Below are 20325 nucleotides of genomic sequence, written 5' to 3' on the forward strand. Positions count from 1 at the left end.
GCCTTGTGATGTGTCTTGGAAATAAAGTGTTAAATCTTGATGTATAAAAATGCATTTCTTGTGAAACCTAACAGACATTTTTATTTAACATTAAACACTTCAGTTGTTTTCTTGCGAGCTTCCCCTTTTTCATTTCCTTGTCAGCTTATTTTTGATGAACGGGTTGATGGAGAAATGAGTCATTTGTCTTTTTCTTACCGTTACTTAACATGATCCTGGGAGAAATGGGAGATAATATGACAGCCAGCGGATCTTTTTATAGCCATTACTCCAAGCGCAAAGTTGAATGAAAGTTAAATCACATCAACATAATTACTCTGTTCGACCATTCTGATCATTTCATTGTGTGTTTCTAAAAGTTGAATGTTTGTTTGTCTGTTTTAAACTTTGAAACATGAAAGATCTTCCATAAATAAAGTTTGGTTGATTGATACGCATTGTTAGTTTTCCACCACAACAAGAGCACCTTCAGTTTTCTGCTAACTTTTGTTGTCTTCTTGGCAGTTTCCCTTAAAAGCAAGCCTTCACAGAACATCTGGATCTAAACAGATTAAATCACACGAAGCTGCACTCTATTTACTAATAATTCAACTTGTGATGGCAACTGGCTGCACCAGATTTTATTCAGGGGAATCAGAGAAAAGGACCTGAGCACAAATGCATACCAGATGTTTCACATTTCTACTTGTGAAAGTAAATAGAAAAAAAAAAAACATGCTTCCACTTCACAAGTAGGCCTTCTAGCACATTAAATCCCTTGAATATATAAATACATTTATTTCATAATATGCTGATTTTTGCAAGGCTGACTTCCCTGAAGTATCACACATCTGTAAGTTAGGATAAAAACGGTACTATGACAGCACAGCTCATTCTTTAAGCTGCACATCAGCAAAATGTTGCTCTATTTAAAGCCTTGTTAAAAATTGCTTGTGCACCATTTGGTAAAGCACAATGTTCTGCTAAACAGTGCTACAAGATTAGAACTAAAATTTCTGTTGCAACATGATGTAGAAATATCAAACTGTTCCCCAGTGCACTGCCGTTATTCTGTGTTTAAATCCCACAGAGTCAGCATACCTGTAAGACGTAGTCGAGGACAATGTGTCGGAAGCATTTGCGTGTGGCGGTCAGGATGTTGGTGGCCTCCTCCACTTCATGCTGCTTGTTGCGAGGAGCCTGAGCGTTCTTGATAAGCGCATTCTCCTTTTCTTCACTAACTTTGTCGAACTGTTTCTTGGCTTCTTTAAACTTTCGCAGGTCACTGCAAAGAAGGACAATGGAAAATTTCAGCATTTCAAACAAGTTTATTTTATTTTATAATTACATTTTTAGGGAATATGTGGCTAATGCCTCACAAAGCAGTAATTTATGGCGTTTCTCATTATCTTCAGTGGTCTTTTATGGGTAAAGTGACTTGTTGAAGTAAGAAATGCTCATCTTTCAGTAAGGCCATACAAAAACAAACTCAGTAAGGTCCAAGGTAATTCTGGAAATCTCTGCTAGGTTTCAAGAGATAATAGCAATGGACATATTTTCCATTGCTATTATCAAAGCTCTTAGAAAAGGGACTCAGCCTTTTCCCTTTGAGGTTTTTGGGAGTAACAATAAATAAGAACAGTTTCTAGCTTCCCCTTAGAAGTATTGGAGCTGATAACGTGGGAGTTCAGTCTTGGCGTGCCTGAAGCTAAAACTGTTAATCCTGCTAATGAATTAATCCCGAGCTGTGACTGCTTCCTGTAATTATGCCAATGGTCTGAATTTTCAGGCCGACGTTTAAAACACAGAGATATGATAATGCAAGTTGGAAGAAGTAGTCATACACCTTGAACGTTTCCACTTTTAGTATTCTAGCAGCAACCAAAACTATATTATAACAGGGGTTTTATTTGGTATTTTGATATTTTACAAATAAAAATCTGAAAAGTATCTCAAGCATTTGTATTCAGTCCCCATTATTCAGAAGCTGATAGTGTAATCAAGTAGGATGATGAAGAAGACCTAAAGATTCAATTCCACCTCAACTTCAGACAGTTTGCAAACTGGACTGGCCAGAAATCTCTGTCTCCAGAAAATGTTTTAGATCAAGAGGGATAAATAAAAATTAATCACACTTTCAGATTTTTTTCTCATAAAAAAAAAAGTTTTGACAGTTCCCTATATTTTGAAATTAAACGCTACTTTGTCTAGGTCTTCATAAAATCCTAATGTGGCTTTCCCATAAAAAGAAGTGGAAGAAACTGCAAGGAGGAATTAATACTTCTGTAAGGCACCATAAAAAAAACAAAAAACATTTGACTGTAAATCGAAACTGTGAAAAAACATTTCTGTTCTTCTTTCTGTTTATTCTCCTCAACATTAAATTTCCTAAATGTTGGCTGCTTATGTTCACGTCAAATATCAAATATCTAGACTATTTTCTGCTTTTGCTCTTTTCTTTCATTGACACTCACTCTTTCACAAATGTTTGCAGCTGAGTCTTGATTGATCTCTGCGCCTGATCGAACAATATCTGTGAAGAAAGAAAAAAAAAAGATAGTTTAGCTCCTTTATCCACATATGTTGACAAACTATAAATTAACATTTTAAACGCTTAACATGGCGTGTATTTATCCAGAACAACCACAGAAACAGCAATAGGTTTCCTTTTTCAAACCAGTCAGCATTCACCATCTCAGTTATGGAGGGATTTTGTTAACATCACAGGCTGTAATTAGGAAACTAAATTTACACAAACACAGCGACTCTGTAAACTCCCCTCATAAAGAGATAAACACAATGAATGACGCAAACTGTTTATTCTAGCTGGTGAGTCATGCCCTCATTAACCTGCACGCTTCCTTAAAAAATGAGATCCCCAGCACAAAATAAGACCCTACAAGCACTTTAAGTAGAGCCTGAAGACAATATGAGCAGTGTGCCTGGGAGAGGAAATCACTGACTAACAGATTGAGCTCTGTGTTTGAGCAGATCATGTGCTGAAAGGTCGCCGAGTGGCAAAAACCAATCAGGCAGTCAGCTGATACGGCCACAGTCGCCTCAGATGAGTAACAGTCGCAGGCTCACAGCACGACTCCTGGAGGCTTTTAGGGGACCAGAGTGGAGTCACTATGGGGTTCAAGTTCTGCATTTCATTGTTTAAAATCCAAGTCTGAGCAGGTTTGTTACTATTTATCTCTTACAACTGGATTGGTGGCAGCTAGCATCTATATCCAACATAGAATCAATCTTTTCTTAGCACCTGTAACAGAGAGGTTGGTTCATCATAGTTTTCTTTTCAATACAGATAAATCATCCTTGAATTCAAATACATTCTCAATCTAAATCTGGATCGTAATAGAAAACTGGTAAACTTAACAACAAGAACCACAGCTGGGAAAATCTAGTTGCCACCAATGAATTAGTTTGGTTAAATTAGGAAAACAGTTTGTACTTTCTGTAGGTTCAAGGTTTTATCATTTATCCATCAATATTAGCAGGGAGATGCTCTGAGAAATTGTCTGGTGACTGAAATCAGAAAGTTTTAAACTTGACCGCACCATACATAAGCTCCACAAGGTCAAATTGGCAACAACCGTCTTCGGTGCGGAAGTTGTTACTGAGTGAAACCCCAAAGTTAGCGCCTTTTAGCTTATTTAAGAAGCCATCCAACATATTCTGTGTTTCATTCAGGCTGCGACAAATTGTGAGAAAGTGAAATTATCAGCAAATAACAGGAGGTTTGAACACAATAAGCAAAGCTGAATGTCTGCCAGGTAAAAAACTGGGTTTGGAAATGTTTCTCCTTATTTACTTTATTATTCTAAAATATTATTGAAAACCTGTGTTACAGCAGCTATTCTCTCTCACACTTGCACAGTGCAGCTTCTGGTCCTAATATAAGTAAAAAATGACCAACAAGAGAAGGAAGGCATGACAAAAAAATATTGTGAAATCTTTATTATTCAATTGAATTCAAAAATACTTTATTTATCCGAGTGGTAAATTAATTGCGTTTGCAACTGATACCGTCCAAGTATCTTCTAAAGATTGTTGTGGATAGTGATGCTGTGGACAGGAAAGATTTGAGTTTGTAGTTCTGGTATTTAAGCTTTTAAGATGCTAATTAGCTGCTCTGAGTTGTAAAGACAATTCTTTGTTGCCACAGTTACACATCATGACAGCTATGCAAATATAAAAACGTAAGGGAGAAAATACAAAAATTGTAATTTGTAAAATATTTGTATTAGAAAGGCAAAAAAACTGAAATTCAAAAATTGGCCACATAATTTATTTTCAAATTAACAGAAAAATAGCTATAAAGTAAAAGAAACAAAATTTAATTTCTATGTAGAATAATTCATAGTTTGACTTAAGCAGTGAGATTGACAGAGTAAAGCTGGCTAACAGAGAAAAGACTTGAGGAGGAGGACCAACACTGGAACAGTCACTGCATAAGTAGAGCCTCTAGCTCATCTTGTGCCTCTTCTCTGTGTTTAAATTAGAATTAATAAAGTAGAAAGCTGTGCCTTCTTCTTTAAATGCAACTACAATCCCAATCAGACACTAACAAGTCAGGATGTGACTAAATCAAAGTCGTCACATAATGAAATCTGTCAAGGCAGGTGCCTAAATAGTTCAAGAACCTGGGAATGGCTGCTACGTATTAGCAAATATCCCACATTTGAAAATGAAAAAGTGTCATATTGCAGCAATATGACACTAAATCTGTAAGAGCAACATGTGAGTTTCTCACATCTAAAATCTTAAATACTTCTTCTAAAGTGTTGAATTGTCCTGAAGGGTGATAACCGCATCATAAAAAATTGACCATGACTATGCTGACGCCAATGATGCATAATTTATTCTAACAGTTAAATTCCTGTGCTCCACAACATGCACTCTACCCAAATAGCTTTCAGCTAACCACTTTTTTTTTATGGCGGATAGTGTTAGCTACTTAGACATGTTTTCAGCAGCACTAAGCTTTGGGGTTGTTAACTCAGACATTAAATTTTAGCATCAGGTTTACTAAAAACTGATCCTAAGAAAAACATATTTTTTTTAAAAGGCACTGGAGAAATTTTCTGTCCAGTGGTTTGCTGCTGGGTTTCCCAGCAGCGAATAGAAACTGAGAGTTAAACAGCTGTGGTGAACTATCTGCCCATCTGGGTTTGTCATCAGCCAACAGCTGAAAGGAAAAGAACAACTATTGGGAATCCATCCGGTTTTCACAGAACAGCGTACCGTGTGATAGTTGATCATCTCCTGCAGACTCTCAGCAAACTTTGTGAGGCTGGACTGTGAAAGAAAGAAAGAAGAAAATGAAAATGAAAATAGGCAATAACAGAAGACAAAGCAAATCAGCAAAGGTTGGACAAACACAATTTATCATAGGTACGAACTAAAGGAAACCAGTAATCTTTAGATGAAAAAGAAAAAAGAAAAACTAGTGACGTTACACAACTACACACACTGGCAGAGAGGAAGAAATTCACAAGAGAAAACAAAACATCTGGTCTTCACAACAAGAAGTGGACACGGGCTTTTATGAGCCATGTTATAGCATAGTTTATTTCATCCAAAACATTTAATGGAGGAAAAAAATTTGTTAAATAAAAACGAAAAGAGTAACCAGGACGAGGAAAAAAAAAAAAATCAAACAAAAATACCCTTGAAGGTGGGAACTTTCTTTGATCTCGTTCGAGGTTGGATTATTTTATTGTTTACCTCAATGACTTCATCTTTGGCAGACTGCTGGGCAAGCTCCCGGATCCCGTTGACAAATTGCTTGTTGGCTGCGTTGTAGGCTTTTCCAGCATCTATCATCCCAATACACAACTTCACCAGCTGGGGAAACAAAGGAGAAGTTGATGATGTAAATGTTAACAAAGGTTATTAGAAAACAGAAACAAATAGCAATTTAAAAATTTTACAAATTTTTTAAATTAGCTTTTTTTAAAAATGTTAAAATTAGACCATTTTTAAATTGTACCATTTTTAAATTAGCCAAGTTCCTTAGTTTCAAGATATTTGAATAAACAGTTTATTAATATGTTGTCTGGTGTTCACGTTATGCTTTCTTTTGTGTCACAAATATTTAGTTTTGGTTTTACATGTATTGCCCCATACCTCTATAAAATCAGATATGAATCAACACATAATATAATATCTGGACTATTGGTAGTTCTAAAATATTCTTTATTTTACTTAAAGTAAATACTTTTTTAAATTTCCTATGAGATAAGTTTAGGTTTAATCCAAAACAATCCCTAAAATTACTCCTCCCATTAAATTTTCATCTATGGACATTCTGATAGATTTATGGTTTCTGTCTTATTCCAGTTTATCAAAAATCTGTTGCATTTAAAACCACTGATTAAGTTTAGACATCTCACAAGTCATGTGAGAAATTATCATTCTCAGAACAAAAAAAATTTGCATTATCTGCCAACAGGATGGATTGGAATATTTTACCAGATATGACAATGAACATAAGTGTGTGCTTGTGTTCAAAGCAGCTAAATTGCTTCAGGAAAATGCAAATAACGAGAAATTGTTTAACTAATCATTCATCCATTTTCTACATTTGATAAATAGTAATCCAGAGTCACCGGGAGCTTGAGCTTATTCATGCTGTAAAGAGGACTGAGAGCAAAAGGGTAAACCAAGGACAGCCAGTCCATCATGGTACCCACAGCCTTTCCCACATACACACCGAAGGGGGATTTAGATGTTCCAGTTAACCAAACATGCATGTTTCCGGATGGTGGGAAGAAACCAGAGAGAACATGCAAACTCTACACAGAAAGGCCAAAAGCCAAGATTTGAACTAGTGCTGCCCTTCTGGCCATGAAGCTAAAGTGTTAGCAACTACATCCAAAGAGCAGCAACTTGATTAACTGATAAAAAGATAAATACAATTTTTAGTAAATTGCATTTTGTATCCTTTTTCTTTAACAGTATAAAAATACACACGGTTGTGGTAGAATAATGCAAGTTACTGTTAGATTATTTTAAGATTTTAAAGAAAGTCAACAGTAGTAAAGTCATATTCAAAGAATATTAATCCACATCATTAAAAATAAAAGGCTTTCACTTTGCCGCTCTGAAAACATGTTTACTTTTTATTCAACATGCCTGTGTGTGAACTGACCGGGCAAACTGCGAGCTCCAAATAAAAAGAGCTGAACTTTGGTCTGTCGAAGAAGGACTCCACCCTAGACATGGGTGACATTACACACTGTCACAGCCACACTCATGCACGCAAACACACCCACTATCTGGCAGATCCTTCCTTTCCACAGCAAGAGGGGAAGTGAGGCCGAGGCTGAATCACAGAGGTGGGGCTCTGAGACTGTAAGAGTCAGGAACAATGCAGTGGGTTCTCCCGGGACCGCGGCCCAGTTCTCAGGTAGTGAACACAGCTGATGAACTCTGCAGGGCGGTGGATGTCGGGGAATTTATGGTTTTCAGATCTGGGTATAAAAAGTATTCACCTGCATGGATCTTTATATCATTTTATTGCTTTTACAAAACAATTATGATCAACAAAATATGTCTTTTCTGGCCAATAAAAATAAAAAAAACATTAAATGAAACTGATTTAAAAAAAAAAAAAAAAAAGTGAATAAATTAAATATTCACTCTCTTCAATTCAGTATTTAATAGATGTTTATTTCAAAGCAATCACAGAACGGGATGTGTGAGAATAGATTTCTATCAGGATGCTGCAAATTTACTCCATTCTTCCTGTGGCTTTGACTGGGCCACTCCAGAAGATCCAACTAGTGTCCTTAAACCATTTCTGTGTGATTTTAGCTGAATGCTTTGGGTCATTGTCTTGCTGGATAAATAAATGTTTTCTTGCAGATTGAAACAAAATGTCTTCCATATATTTTGTTGTAGTCATTTTACGTCTAGCTTCATAAGCCTTCCAGGGCCTGCTTCCGAGAATCATCCCCAGTTTATGATGCTGCCACTACCATGCTTCACTTCTCAGCTGTTGAAGCTTCTGACTCCTTCAACATAGCCATACTGGCTTCTCTCACTCGTGTCCTCCTTGCAGGCTCCCTCAGTTTGTGAGATTAGTTTGATCTAGACTGATTTACACATTTCGTTCCCTTCTTGATCATAGATTCAGCTGACCTTGTATCCATCCCTTAACTTCTATTTCTCAGTCACATTTTCTCTGATTTGCTTGACCTGTACTTTTGTCTTCATGGTAGTCAGGAATCATGATTAACCAGTAAATGAACAGGTGTCTTTAAACTACAATTACCTGAGACACAGTCACTGCACTCAGTTGATCTCCAGTCTCAATGTAAGCTTTTCTTAGCAACAATCCACATACTAATCGCTAACATGTAATGCTAAAGACAGTTTAAAAATAATGCTAATCCTCATACACCTTTTTTTTTTTTTACACAGCGTTGCAACCTACCGCAACCTTTTCCCAGATTCAGTAACGGCGAAGCAGCTTGTAATGCCTTCATGTCGATAGTCTGAGACGTGTTTCAGAAAATCTGTGTAAATACGTTTGTTTGCATTTCATAAACAAATGAAATGCAAACAATCTTATGCTACTAGTACAGAAAAAATTGAGTCCCCAATGGGAGGAGGACTAAAATATATTGAATGTTGTCCTTGTGCATTCTCATAATACATCTATAGTTAAATAGGGCATTTTTGACTCCTCGCGTTCTCAGTTTTGATTGGCAAAACTGTTAGAATAAACAGTCTTTGACTTGAATAACCAAATACAAATAAGTCAGGTAAGTTACTGTGTATGTACATTGAGATTGTAGAGGTTATTTTTTTATCTTGACATTACCATTACAGAATATCACAGCTGTATTACAATCATGCACTTTCACTAATGCAAACTAAATCTTACACATCTTAGTTACATTGTCTAAATATATTTTATTTCTTCTGCAAAAGCAGTCTGCCTGAGGATATATAGCAGAGGGCTGGGATAAACCTGCACCTTCCCACTCAGAATGTCCGTTTGCAGCTGCCAGCTCTCACCGTGGAGCAAATGCACAATTAAGCAATGTTTTTCATGGGTGGTACTCACTTTGTCAAGCTTGGATTCCAACTCACACACATCCCCCTCCACTTCCTCTATGGTTGCTCTGTGAGGAGGAGAAAAAAAACAAAAACATAAAGGTTTGAACTTGAGCACCTCACAAAACTACACATGTATTATGGCTCTTCGGAACATTGACACAAGCATGTGTAAACACAGAAACTGGTGGAGGCAGCTAAAGTGAGAGCTGCCATTTTGGGTCAGGCCTCTGAGCGGAAATCAGGACTGGCATCCTGCCCTTTAAAATGTGACAAAGCACAGATTGGGTCTCTGCAGGATCAGCAGACTACGAGCTGCAGAATATCACAGAGGGAAGAAGAGACTTAAATGACTCATCCCAGCTCCATCTGAGTTAATCTCTGCTCTCCTACATTTTAATGTGCACAGTTTAACACATTACTGTTGCTGTACTTGAATGTTAGAAACCCTTGTAAGCTTGTGATTAAAATGTGAGAAACTGGAAATCTCTAAATGAGAAATATCGTAAAAAGATAACAATAAACCAAAATTTTAACAACCAACATCTTGATTTATTTTCATAAAATAGCCCCTCACTCCAGTTTAAGGTCTTAGATAATATTTACATGCTATATCATGTGTCTATATCAAAGGTTTTATTTTTAAAACCACTTTTTCCTTGTAATAAATTTTTTTTTTTATAAATTGTGCATTCTATACTGAAATTATATTACTATAAATGATGTAAACTGCTGAAAGAGAGAAGAGTAATCAGTGAATATAAATGATCCTTTCCTGTTTTATGTTGGAGAGTTAAAGCAAAAATAATCAAGAGTAGAATAATGTTGGAGAGGTAAAACTCATATATTTGTGCCACTAACTTGAGTGTGCATTGTTCAATCAGTGAGATTGATGTGTGCGCACATATCTAAGTTACTGAACAATAATTTGAGGAATATGCCTTTAAATATCAGTAGCGTTCTGACACATGCTCAACTATGACAACTCTTGCTCTATCTGCTCTCTGTATCTTTGCTCACAACCTAAAATTATGTAAATGAACCATCAGACAGAATCAGGCAATCACAGAGAAGTATTTTCAGCTACACATTCAGCTAAAGTGCTCTGCACAAATGCAGCACATGACTGTTAAAGGTTGACTCAGCAGAATAGTCCAACCACAAAAAAAAATCTACAAAAAGTAATTTCCTGTATTTATCACTGTGGAAATACATTGGAGTTTCACAACGCAAAAAGTGGTAGTTTTTCCAAATTGCTTTCCATTTCTTCACTTGCCATAAAATATGAACATGTAATCTACTTTAAAAAAAACATTGGTTTTACTCATAAAATGCATCAAAAAGCTAAAGATCATTGCTTCATCCTCAAGATACCTTATATCAGTATTTAAATCCTGGTTAGTTAATGTTTTCTGCTCTAGTACTACAAATAAGCTACCGAGTAAGCCCTAACTAGCAAATAATTTTTAGTTTGTCTAATTTTAAGATTTGCTCTTCCTAATTTCTTAATTCATAGCACAGTTGCTACACTCAGTGATGGATCCAACATGCAACATAAAAATCACATTTGTAGGTCTAAAACCTAATCTTCCACACTCATACATACAACCTGGAAGACATAAAAAAAAGTAGGTTTAATCTCAATAGAGATAGCTTTTCAGCTTGAAAAGAGTTGACTGCTTCTGTGACCCAAACAGAAAAGGATGAACTTTAGGACTAAAATAGATTCAAAGGCCAGAAGCGGGGTCAAAAGCAATGAAGAGCATGCTTCTCACACACAGACGCTGGCTGTGTTCAAAGCTTGAGAACATCTTATGTGAACTTTTTACCCTCATCTGTTGTAGCAGGCAAAGTATTTCTTTAATAAAATACTTTTTTTCAGGCCACTCACCAAAAAAATCTAAATAAATAAATAAATCACTGAGATAAAGAGATTTTACTTTGGTAAAAGGATATTAAAATCATTTAAAGCTCTAGATTAAGTACTGGTGAATAAAACTCAAACTAATTTGAAATTCACATTCATTCCATAGCCAAACACCATTACATGAGCTTTTCCCCATAATCTTGAAACTTGAGCCAGTGTGGTGAAGTTGTGAAAGTGCTGACAGAGGATAAGAAAAGGAGGGGCCCGCTCAAAACAAAAACTTGGGCCGCTGCCTTACATATCTGGCCTTGGAGAGCGAGCAAAAAGCAGAAGAGAACAAAAGCTGCAAGCTTTTCAATGTAACACATGCACAAGCACGCACAAGCCTCTTTTAATTTAGAAACGCTGCTCATTAGAAGGCAGACAGTATGTAAAGAATAAGCAGAAATCCTCAAGGAAACACTGACGGTCCTTAACCTGGAATCCATAACAGACTCTGATATTCCGACTGTAGAGCAATGCCAAGTTGAATAATTGGTTTCAGCAGATGGGAAGAAAGAACGAGGCCCAAAAATAAACACAGATATTTAAAGAGACAGAAACTCAGTTTGGAAGAAGCTTCAGATCCAGATTCTTACATAAAAAATAGAACAGTCCATTCTAGTTTTTGGGTTTTTGTTTTTTTTATTATTTTCATCAAAAAACAATCAACTAAGATTCAATTAAGCCCCAACAAAAACCAAATAGACATAACTTCCTATAACTATTACAAACAAACATAATGAACATGCAATCTAAAGAGAACACATTTTACAATTTATTTCCTATATTATTTAACAATTTCTATCAAATTCAGCCAGTGGCTACCGAAGAACTTAGCTTTTTAGGATAAATGTTGAGGTGTTTGGCCATAACACCATAACATACAGCGTCAAACTTGGGGAAAACTAACTAGCTAACTTAGCAAGGAGGAGCATATCTTATCAGTCGAGAAGCACATTGACATTTATGTCTAAAATATTTTTTGTACAAAGGTTAGTTGCACCAGACAACCTGTGCGACAACAAAACATAGATTAATGTTAAGTTGGATGGCTGGGTTATGATTCAGAGTACACCAATTAAATAAGAAAAAATATTATTTTCTTTCTAAAAAAGGAAAACAAATAAAGTCATGCAACAGTTCTCTTATAACCCAAATGTGAACCAGACTGATTTTATGCAAGTTATGCATAAATAAAACCTTGCAAAGCTCAGTGAACTGTAACATCACAGTGAAGATGGGCGGGTAAAGAATTGCCGCACAATGCGGTCAGATACTGATAAGGTTACACAGAACCTATTACTTAAAGGTTACTGCAGCTCAAAGGTGGTTGGAAGCACTCTTCAATCATGTAGTGGATATTACATGTTGCTAGCAAACATCTGGAAATGTCAAACAAATGAAAAGTAATGGGATCAAGACTGGAAAGGCTTACTTCAGATGCTTATTGAGGTTCTCTCAACAGTGATATGTTATTATTGCAAAATTAGATTACTTCATGAACTGCTTTAATCTCTTCAGAGCCAACGTGTCTGATAACTCAGAGATGATGTGATAAGAAGCGAGAATAGATGATGACGCAGGCATTCTGCTTCCAGGTCTGGCGAAACAAAAAAGTCAAACCGGGAAAGCAGCTGGACGGAAGTGTAAATAATGTAATCAGAGGATTATCCAATAAAAACGACAAAACAAAACAAGAAAAAAAACAAGAAACCAAACAAGTGGAACATTTTTTCCCTTTTTCTTCTGAAACATATTTGAGTCAAAATATTTTTCCATTATAATACAACACACTATCAATAATATACAACAATATCACATTACTGTCAGTATTTGCAGTAACATAACAGTATATAAACATAATTAATCAGAAATGCAGTTTGGCTGGTAAGAGGTTTTCCATCTAGTTAAATACTAAAAGGTATTTTTCCCATTAAGGAAAGCATCATACCCAGGGACTACCAGATTGTGTTGACTGCATTCATTGTAGTGTTACATATCGAAAAAAATTTTTAAAGCTATGTTCAGTATCAGTGACATGTTTAATATAGTAATCAGATTAGAGAAAACACCAAAATGTAGAAGTTATTTCCCTCTTCTCTGGTCTGAGAGAGGTCACATTTTCTAATATTTTATTCTAGAAACTTTAGAGTATTGATTTTGAGATGTGTTGTAGAAGAGGGACTAGAGGCCATGAAAAGAGTAATTAAAAAAAGCCTGCCTTGTGAACCACATCAGTTAAAAACAGGCCTCTTCAACATCACTGAGGAAATGTTTGGCCCTGGTTCTCTTTATGACTATGAGTGTATAAAAGGATGCTGATGAATACAACATGCCAGAAAGAGAAGTTGACTAGATTAGAAATAGATTTCAGTAGCATAATTCTATGCAGATGTTCTAAACGATCAACTCCATTCGTCCTGTAAGTCAATATTGAATCAATGAGAATTTCAACAAAAGCTGCAGGCTTCAGGCCAATCTTCCAAACATGTCTAAAAAATAAACGTCTCAAAGTTCCATTCTTTCGAAGTGTAACTGAAGTTGAGGTGGTTTTTGGGTAAACATTCACATAAAACTGCTATTTTTTTCAGCGGGCGACTACAACGCTCTCACTGAAAATGACCAAGAACAAAAATAAGACAAGGCTCTGGACTCTTACAGGAATAAATTACTTGGCCACAAAAATTCGACTTCCTTGCAGATGTGTTTTTTTTATTTTTATCTTAACTAAAGACAGACACCCGATTCTACAATAGCGGTTTAATGACTTGATTTAAAACAGAAAGCACCTCTTCTGAAACTTCGTGCAGCTGCTGGCAGCCAGCTGCCGACCTGTTTACGCTCTACGTTCAGAAGGGAGCAGATGAGACAGATTTGTAACTCATTCTGTTGGCCTGATGGGGTCTACAAGGCTTCACAAACTAATACTACAAGACCATCTCATATACACTTATTTTGAATTTCCTCCAGTTATAAGGATCAGATGAAAATGTTAACTCGAAACTACTCTGGTTTTCAGGGAAAGAGAAACAAAAACATCGTTCAGAAGGAAAATCAAAAACAGACATCATCAGTGGTAGAAATGTTAAGAGTTCTTTCTAATGAAAGTTAGTAATTTAATCCTCTCTATATAATGTTTTTAGAGACATGGTCAGATTTAACTTCCAGATACAAATGTGTGAAAGAAGCACTGGCTTATTCTTACACTGTATTGTTTTCTAAGTGTGTAAAAAAAGCAATATTTGAAAATACCCCAGAGCATCTCTTTAAAACTAACGTAACTGAACTATTTTCATTTTATTTTACTATTTCAAGTGGTTCATAATTTCTAGGAGCTGACAATAATTTATGATTTTCTGTTTCCCTAAGGTAAAACATGGCATGACGCACAGTCCCATTTTTCTTAGTAACAAGAAAAAAGGAGCCAGATTTATCTTGCCAGGATGCAGAGTAGGTAGAATGTTAAGGGAAGTATAAAAATATAAACACCTCTCAGCTCACTGTTGGGGAAGAGCGCCATCTTGTACTTGACTGATTCCAAAGGGAAATTAAATGTTGTTGTAACTCATATCATCCAAGTATCTTCAAAGAATCACAGAGGTTCATGTTGCTGTGGGCAGGAAGAATCTCCAGTAGCAGTCAGTCTTCCAACAAATATTAAGAGGCTTCTGCTCTGCTCTCTCTGCTCTTTGGTCTTATCCAGCAGGTGGGTCATAGTTCAGGTATTATTGATCTTTTGACATGCTAATCAGCTGCTTACAGACATAAAAACAACATCTTATTTAAACAGTTCAAAGTCAGTGGGAAAAATTATCCAACAATGAAACACCTCAAACCAAACAATTATGAACTAAAGTTTACAAAAAGAACAAATCAGAACTAAAATATCAGAGCTATTCCAACATCAACTAAAGAAATTGTGAAATTAAAGTCTTCATAACAACAATTAGTTGATAACACTGGAGGTCAACGGTTTTTTTAGTTGAAATTTAAGAAAAAAATACAGCACCTCATGCCTTCTGTTATGTATGGAGTAAGGTGAAGGATTCTGCAGGACCTGCTGCTTTTTCATGCCACAGTTCTGAGAGAATAATTAAATTAACCTACAAGTCATGTTTCTGGACTGTAAGGGGAAGCTGGACCCCCAGGCCAGGATTTGAACCCAGAACCTTCTTGTTGCAATGGTGCTACCAACTGAACATCCCCATTTAAATCAATGAAACCGAAATTATTTTCTATTGAAACACTCTCAAAACAATCCATAGCCATCCTAACACATGCTTACTTTAAAAGTGCTTTAACAAATACTACTAAGCTATAATTTTTTCCCCACAGCAATTTTTTGTCTTCATCAACTCTCCTTCTATCTGCCTCCTACATATGAGGAAATAGCAAAATTGTTATTAGCTTTGCACTGATCCACTATTACTGATCTTTAACAAGCTGATTTTGATTTTGGACACCAATTTTTTTGTCTGAAATGTCGCGAAATATAGCAGGAAAGTCACTGATTTGCCAACAGTGGGATGACTATTGCAAACCTGCAAACACGACCTGGTGGTCCAGTATATCAGTCAATGGAAGCAGTAGAGCAGAAGAAGCAGTGTTTGATTTTTAGGCTTTTGCTGAGGTACCGGTAGATATGAGCGGGGAATAAGAACAGTTTCACATGCAAGTATCGTCCAATGATCAATCTCCCAAAATTAAGGAAATTGGGGTTGATAAATCTGTTTTGCTCTTTTTTTAAAGAATTCAAATTCTGCAACAAAAGCTGAACAAGGAGCACGAAGAGGGTCTGAAATAACAGTGGTGGAGGATGGAAAACAATCCCACTCAGTGAAACCGTTACTGTGGATGGAAATGTAAAGAATAGGGTGAGCTTTGGTGCTGTGACGTAGATCCTGTGATTGTTCAAAAGAGAAGCAGAGGTAACGTGTAAGAGGGTCCCACTGTGGTAAAAAACCAACTATTAAGACAACACAGTGTCAACAACATCCACAAGATGAAGTCATTACTTTAACATGAACACTTACAAGCTTGGGGAAATTTCCTTTGCTGTTGTAATGACTGTACATTAGGGGTAATTTTCTTTATCCTCAATTGATCCTCCGCCACTGACATGTTGCAGGAAGGAAACACTGAGGAGAGGAGGGGGAAACTACAGCATTGTCAGGATCTATGACGACGATGGAAATTATTCTGACAGCATTGTGTTTCAGATGAAAGCGAAAATTAAATCATTTGAATATGAACTGCTAATTTTTCCTGAAATCTGTCAAAAAAAAAATCCCCAAGACACCAAAATTACAATTGAAAATCATAAATAATAAACTAAAATAGGGTATAAATTGTTCTCTCCCTGATCTGCAAGTAAAACTGAAACAGAACATGTTCCACCACTGAGTTCATCAAGACTATTTTGAAGAATTGATGTGTAGCATGAAGAAAAGTTGACTGTAATCAACAAAGTTGGGAATTATGTCTGAAAATGCTAACCTTTTCCATACCTGCCAGACTTGAACAATACTCTAAAAAATCCCACCCTTTTCTGGACCTTTCAAGTCAGCTGTAATTAGCAGGATGAAAACGTCTCCACAACAGCAGTTGTCCAACCAGCATTAACTGTACATGAAAACTATGTTGTGGCAACTGGCTTTGTTGGGATGGAAAGTCATCAAATATGTAAAACTTTTGTTCCTACACATGTGGGGAGCGAAGCCACAGCTCTCTGGAAGGATTTTTCAACTCTCATAGTTGCAATGGAGCCAACAGAGCTCATGAGGCTGAGCCTCAAGTGGGAAACTAGGCTACAAGGGTTTATGCCAAAAATACTGATTTTTTTCTTCTTTTTTTTTGCTCTCTAGTGTTTGTGCTCTCCCCAGGCTGAGAGCAAAGTCTATAACCAAAGACAGCTTCTCAGCTAAAGCAATGATGAGAGCTTAAAAAAAAAAAAAGACACATGAGGGTGTGCCAAATTACCACTTAAAAAAACCTTCTCCACATTTCAGGGCTCCATATTCTCTGGCACAAAGTTAAAAGTAAACACTAAAATGGAAACAGATGTTGAGCAAGCTGGAGTTGCTCTGCGCTGCTTCTATATCCAATGTTTGTCATCCATCCCCTCTGTCTCTGCCACTGTCTTCTTTGCTGACCAAATTTAACTCATTGGGAGGGAGGTTGGAAAAATGTGATGAAAGCAGCGGGGGCTGGAGCTGAAACTGTGCTGCGACAGCCTCTGATAACTACAGAACTCCTACAGAGTTTATGTTGACAGGCAGCTCTGAGAAAGATCAATGGTAATGAAAACAAAGATGGAGAGCGGGGGATCGCTGGACCTCAAGAGAAAAAAACTTTGTATCAGAAAAACAATATTAATAACTATAAAAACAGACTGCAGTGTTCATATTGTTTGAATTCAGATCTTCCATGATATTGGATTGCTAGTTCATACAGGCATGAACTAATTACAAAAATAATTAGTTTTGTATTAGTTCTGTGCCTGATTTCAAAGTAAAAGTAGCAGCTTTTCACATTAGACTACAGTAGAGTGTGCAGATGCACTAAGACACCATCATGGACGCTGGCTTTTTGAAGAAATAATGTTCATAAATTCAATTCAATGGAGTGAAACTTTATTTGTACCTGAGGAGCAATTTGAAGACACATTCATCTTTATTATAATTGCATGGCAGGTTATTACGATTCCTAAACACAACATATTAATACTTTATACCAGTGGTTTAAGTGAAAGAAAATTCACAAACTTGATGGAGTCATTTATTAAATAAAGCTGAGTCTGATGTTTGGAGGTATTCTGAACTTAATACTTGCTTTAGATCTGGAAAGCAACAAGATTTCTTTTTCAATTTATTGTTAAATGTTTTGACACCAAAAAAGTTAGTTTATTAGAATATAACATAGCTTATTGTTCAGAAAACTACATCTGAAATTAAATTTGCCAGTTTATGAGTAAAGTCCCAGATACTCTCTCTGTAATATAGAGTTCTTACTTTAATATCAGAAGACCAGTAGTCCAGTTTCCTATTTCCTGAGTGTACAAATTTCCCTCAAACTGCTTATCTCTTTGTGTGACCTCAAACCCCCCTCCCCCCTCCCCCCAGAGCCTATATGCATTACTTGGGTGCTACTTGGGTGCTACAGAAATGTGGCTCATTAATAACTTTCCTCTCCTTGTTTCCAAAAACTGTGCCTTGGTGACACAGGAGCCCACTCCAACCCAGTTCTGCTGTGACTCAGCCCCTCTGTTGTTCACAATCGATCAAAAATTAGCTCCTTATATTAATGTTAAGAAGAAAGAGGCTTTAAAGTCAAGCCACAAACTTGGACTAACAGAACAACCATTTGCCAACAGTTTAGCGCAGTTTGGCTGTATGCTTTCACTTCTTATACATGTATTGCGTACTTTCCTTACAGGTTTAGGCAACTCCAGTGTGCGGGAAGTCCCTCTCTTCTCCAGCCCCCCTTACGTGATCCTGAAGGAAATGCGCTGATAAAAAAGCAACTTTCTAACATCTGTTCCTCGTTTGGCTGGGGGAGGATGTTCGAGCAACAGAGTGTGAGAGACAGGAAGAAGAGAGATGCTTTTCTCAAAACACTGAACGCACAGCAACCCAAGGGGGATGGGGTGGCTGAGGACAAACACTCAACTTAACACCTCCCAAAGGGTTGACAAAGTGGGGGGAAAAAAGCTGCAAATGATGACTTTTGAGTTACAACATGGTCTCAAAACACATGACTAGTACAAGAAAACCAAACTAAAGCAACATTGGTAGAAATGAGCAAGTTGTCATTTATGAAAACTTTGGTTGGTCTTTTTTTTTTTTTGTCTACTTCAAGTTTAACATCCACTAGAGCATGAGGATGGACATTTATTATATCGTTTGTTGCCATCATGAAAAATTTCTTATCACGTCAATGATACATTTCAGTTGACATTTGAAGATCCAAAATCTGACTGCATCAGTCACACAAATTTGTAATTTTTATTTCTTTTCCCACTGTTGGTTCCATGAAAGCATTAATAAATAGGAATAAAATTGAAAACATGATTAAAAGCAATAACTACATGGAAATACGTGATAAAATCATTGGGTGTTCCAATATTTGTGTTTGTGGGGCTTTGACAGCAGTGATACCCAGCCTTAAGATGACCTAAAAAACAGCTGCTAAGAAGTTGTAAAAACTTTTTTGTTGTCGTCTCAATAAATAACAGTAAATATCAAAATAAATTTTATTTACATTTCGCCAACACTTACAAGAGCAGCATGCAACTTTGCTACAGCATTAGTTTAAGTATTACTGATTAGAATAATGACTGTTTGGTAAACTATATTGATTACAATTATTTTTCAAATATCAGGAATTCATGGTGTAACAGCTGCAAACACCTGACAAAGACTATTAGAAATAGAGGGAGCTTTTGGAAACATCATAACAGCTGGGAAACAAAAGAGAGAGAAAATGTCTATTTGCTCCATCCACCCATTGTTTGTACCCGCCCTGTGATGGACAGGTTGCCAGTCCATTACAGGGCAACACAGCGAGACACACAGCATGCAACCATCCATGCAAACTCAAGGACATTTTAGAGCAGGGGTGGGCACTCCTGGTCCTGGAGGGCCAGTCTCCTGCACCTTTTAGATGTATATCTACTTCAACACACCTGAGTCAAATAATGAGGTCATTAGCAGGACTCTGGAGAACCTGACTGCACTTGGGAGGTGATTCAGCTCTTGGATTCAGGTGTGTTGGACCAGGGAGACGTCTAAGAGATGCAGGACACCGGCCCTCGAGGACCAGGAGTGCCCACCCCTGTTTTAGAGGGACCAATAAACCTAACAGATGTGTTTTTGAATCATGGAAGGAAACTGAAGTACCCAGAAAGAACCCACACTTGTGCAGGGACATATGGGACAAATTTGTAATTTATGTGACTGGACCCACTCTGACCCAGGACCTTCTTGCTGCAAGGCAACAGTGCTTCCTGAGATTACAGAAGAACCTATTAGGAAACTGATTCAATTTTCATGAAGGTCTGTCTTTTTGTAAGACTAAGTGCTATGCTGGTTTAAAAGACTTAGATGAACTGTTTGAGTCCAAGAATTACAAGATTATTCTCATTTATGCACTCAAGATGTTTATCTAATATATATTTTTAATAAACTCAACAAAGCAGGGCAACACCAGTCAGTCAGCTAAAGATCTGAATTCTCAATTGATCAGATCTGATTGATAAAGAACTGAACAATCTTAATTTTCTCAGTCCATTAAACATCTCAAACTTTTCAACTCCTACTTTGTTTGGTTTATAAATGCATCAACCATCAGCTTTATGCTTTTCAAGATTC

General features: G+C 36.7%; 1 protein-coding gene across 5 annotated transcripts in view; it reads right to left on the reverse strand.

Moving 5' to 3' along the window:
• LOC122838725 (arf-GAP with coiled-coil, ANK repeat and PH domain-containing protein 2-like) overlaps positions 1-20325 on the reverse strand; it is a 55040-nt gene that overhangs the window by 33586 nt on the left and 1129 nt on the right. For all 5 annotated transcript variants that reach the window (XM_044129631.1, XM_044129629.1, XM_044129628.1 and 2 more), the window contains exons 2-6: positions 9059-9116; positions 5710-5829; positions 5227-5280; positions 2454-2512; positions 1081-1264 (exon numbers count right to left, since the gene is read on the reverse strand). In XM_044129631.1, coding sequence (XP_043985566.1) covers positions 1081-1264; positions 2454-2512; positions 5227-5280; positions 5710-5829; positions 9059-9116 — 475 coding nt within the window. The remainder of the gene's footprint in view (positions 1-1080; positions 1265-2453; positions 2513-5226; positions 5281-5709; positions 5830-9058; positions 9117-20325) is intronic.

Source organism: Gambusia affinis, linkage group LG10 (genome assembly GCF_019740435.1).
Source record: "Gambusia affinis linkage group LG10, SWU_Gaff_1.0, whole genome shotgun sequence".
Lineage (NCBI taxonomy): Eukaryota > Metazoa > Chordata > Actinopteri > Cyprinodontiformes > Poeciliidae > Gambusia > Gambusia affinis.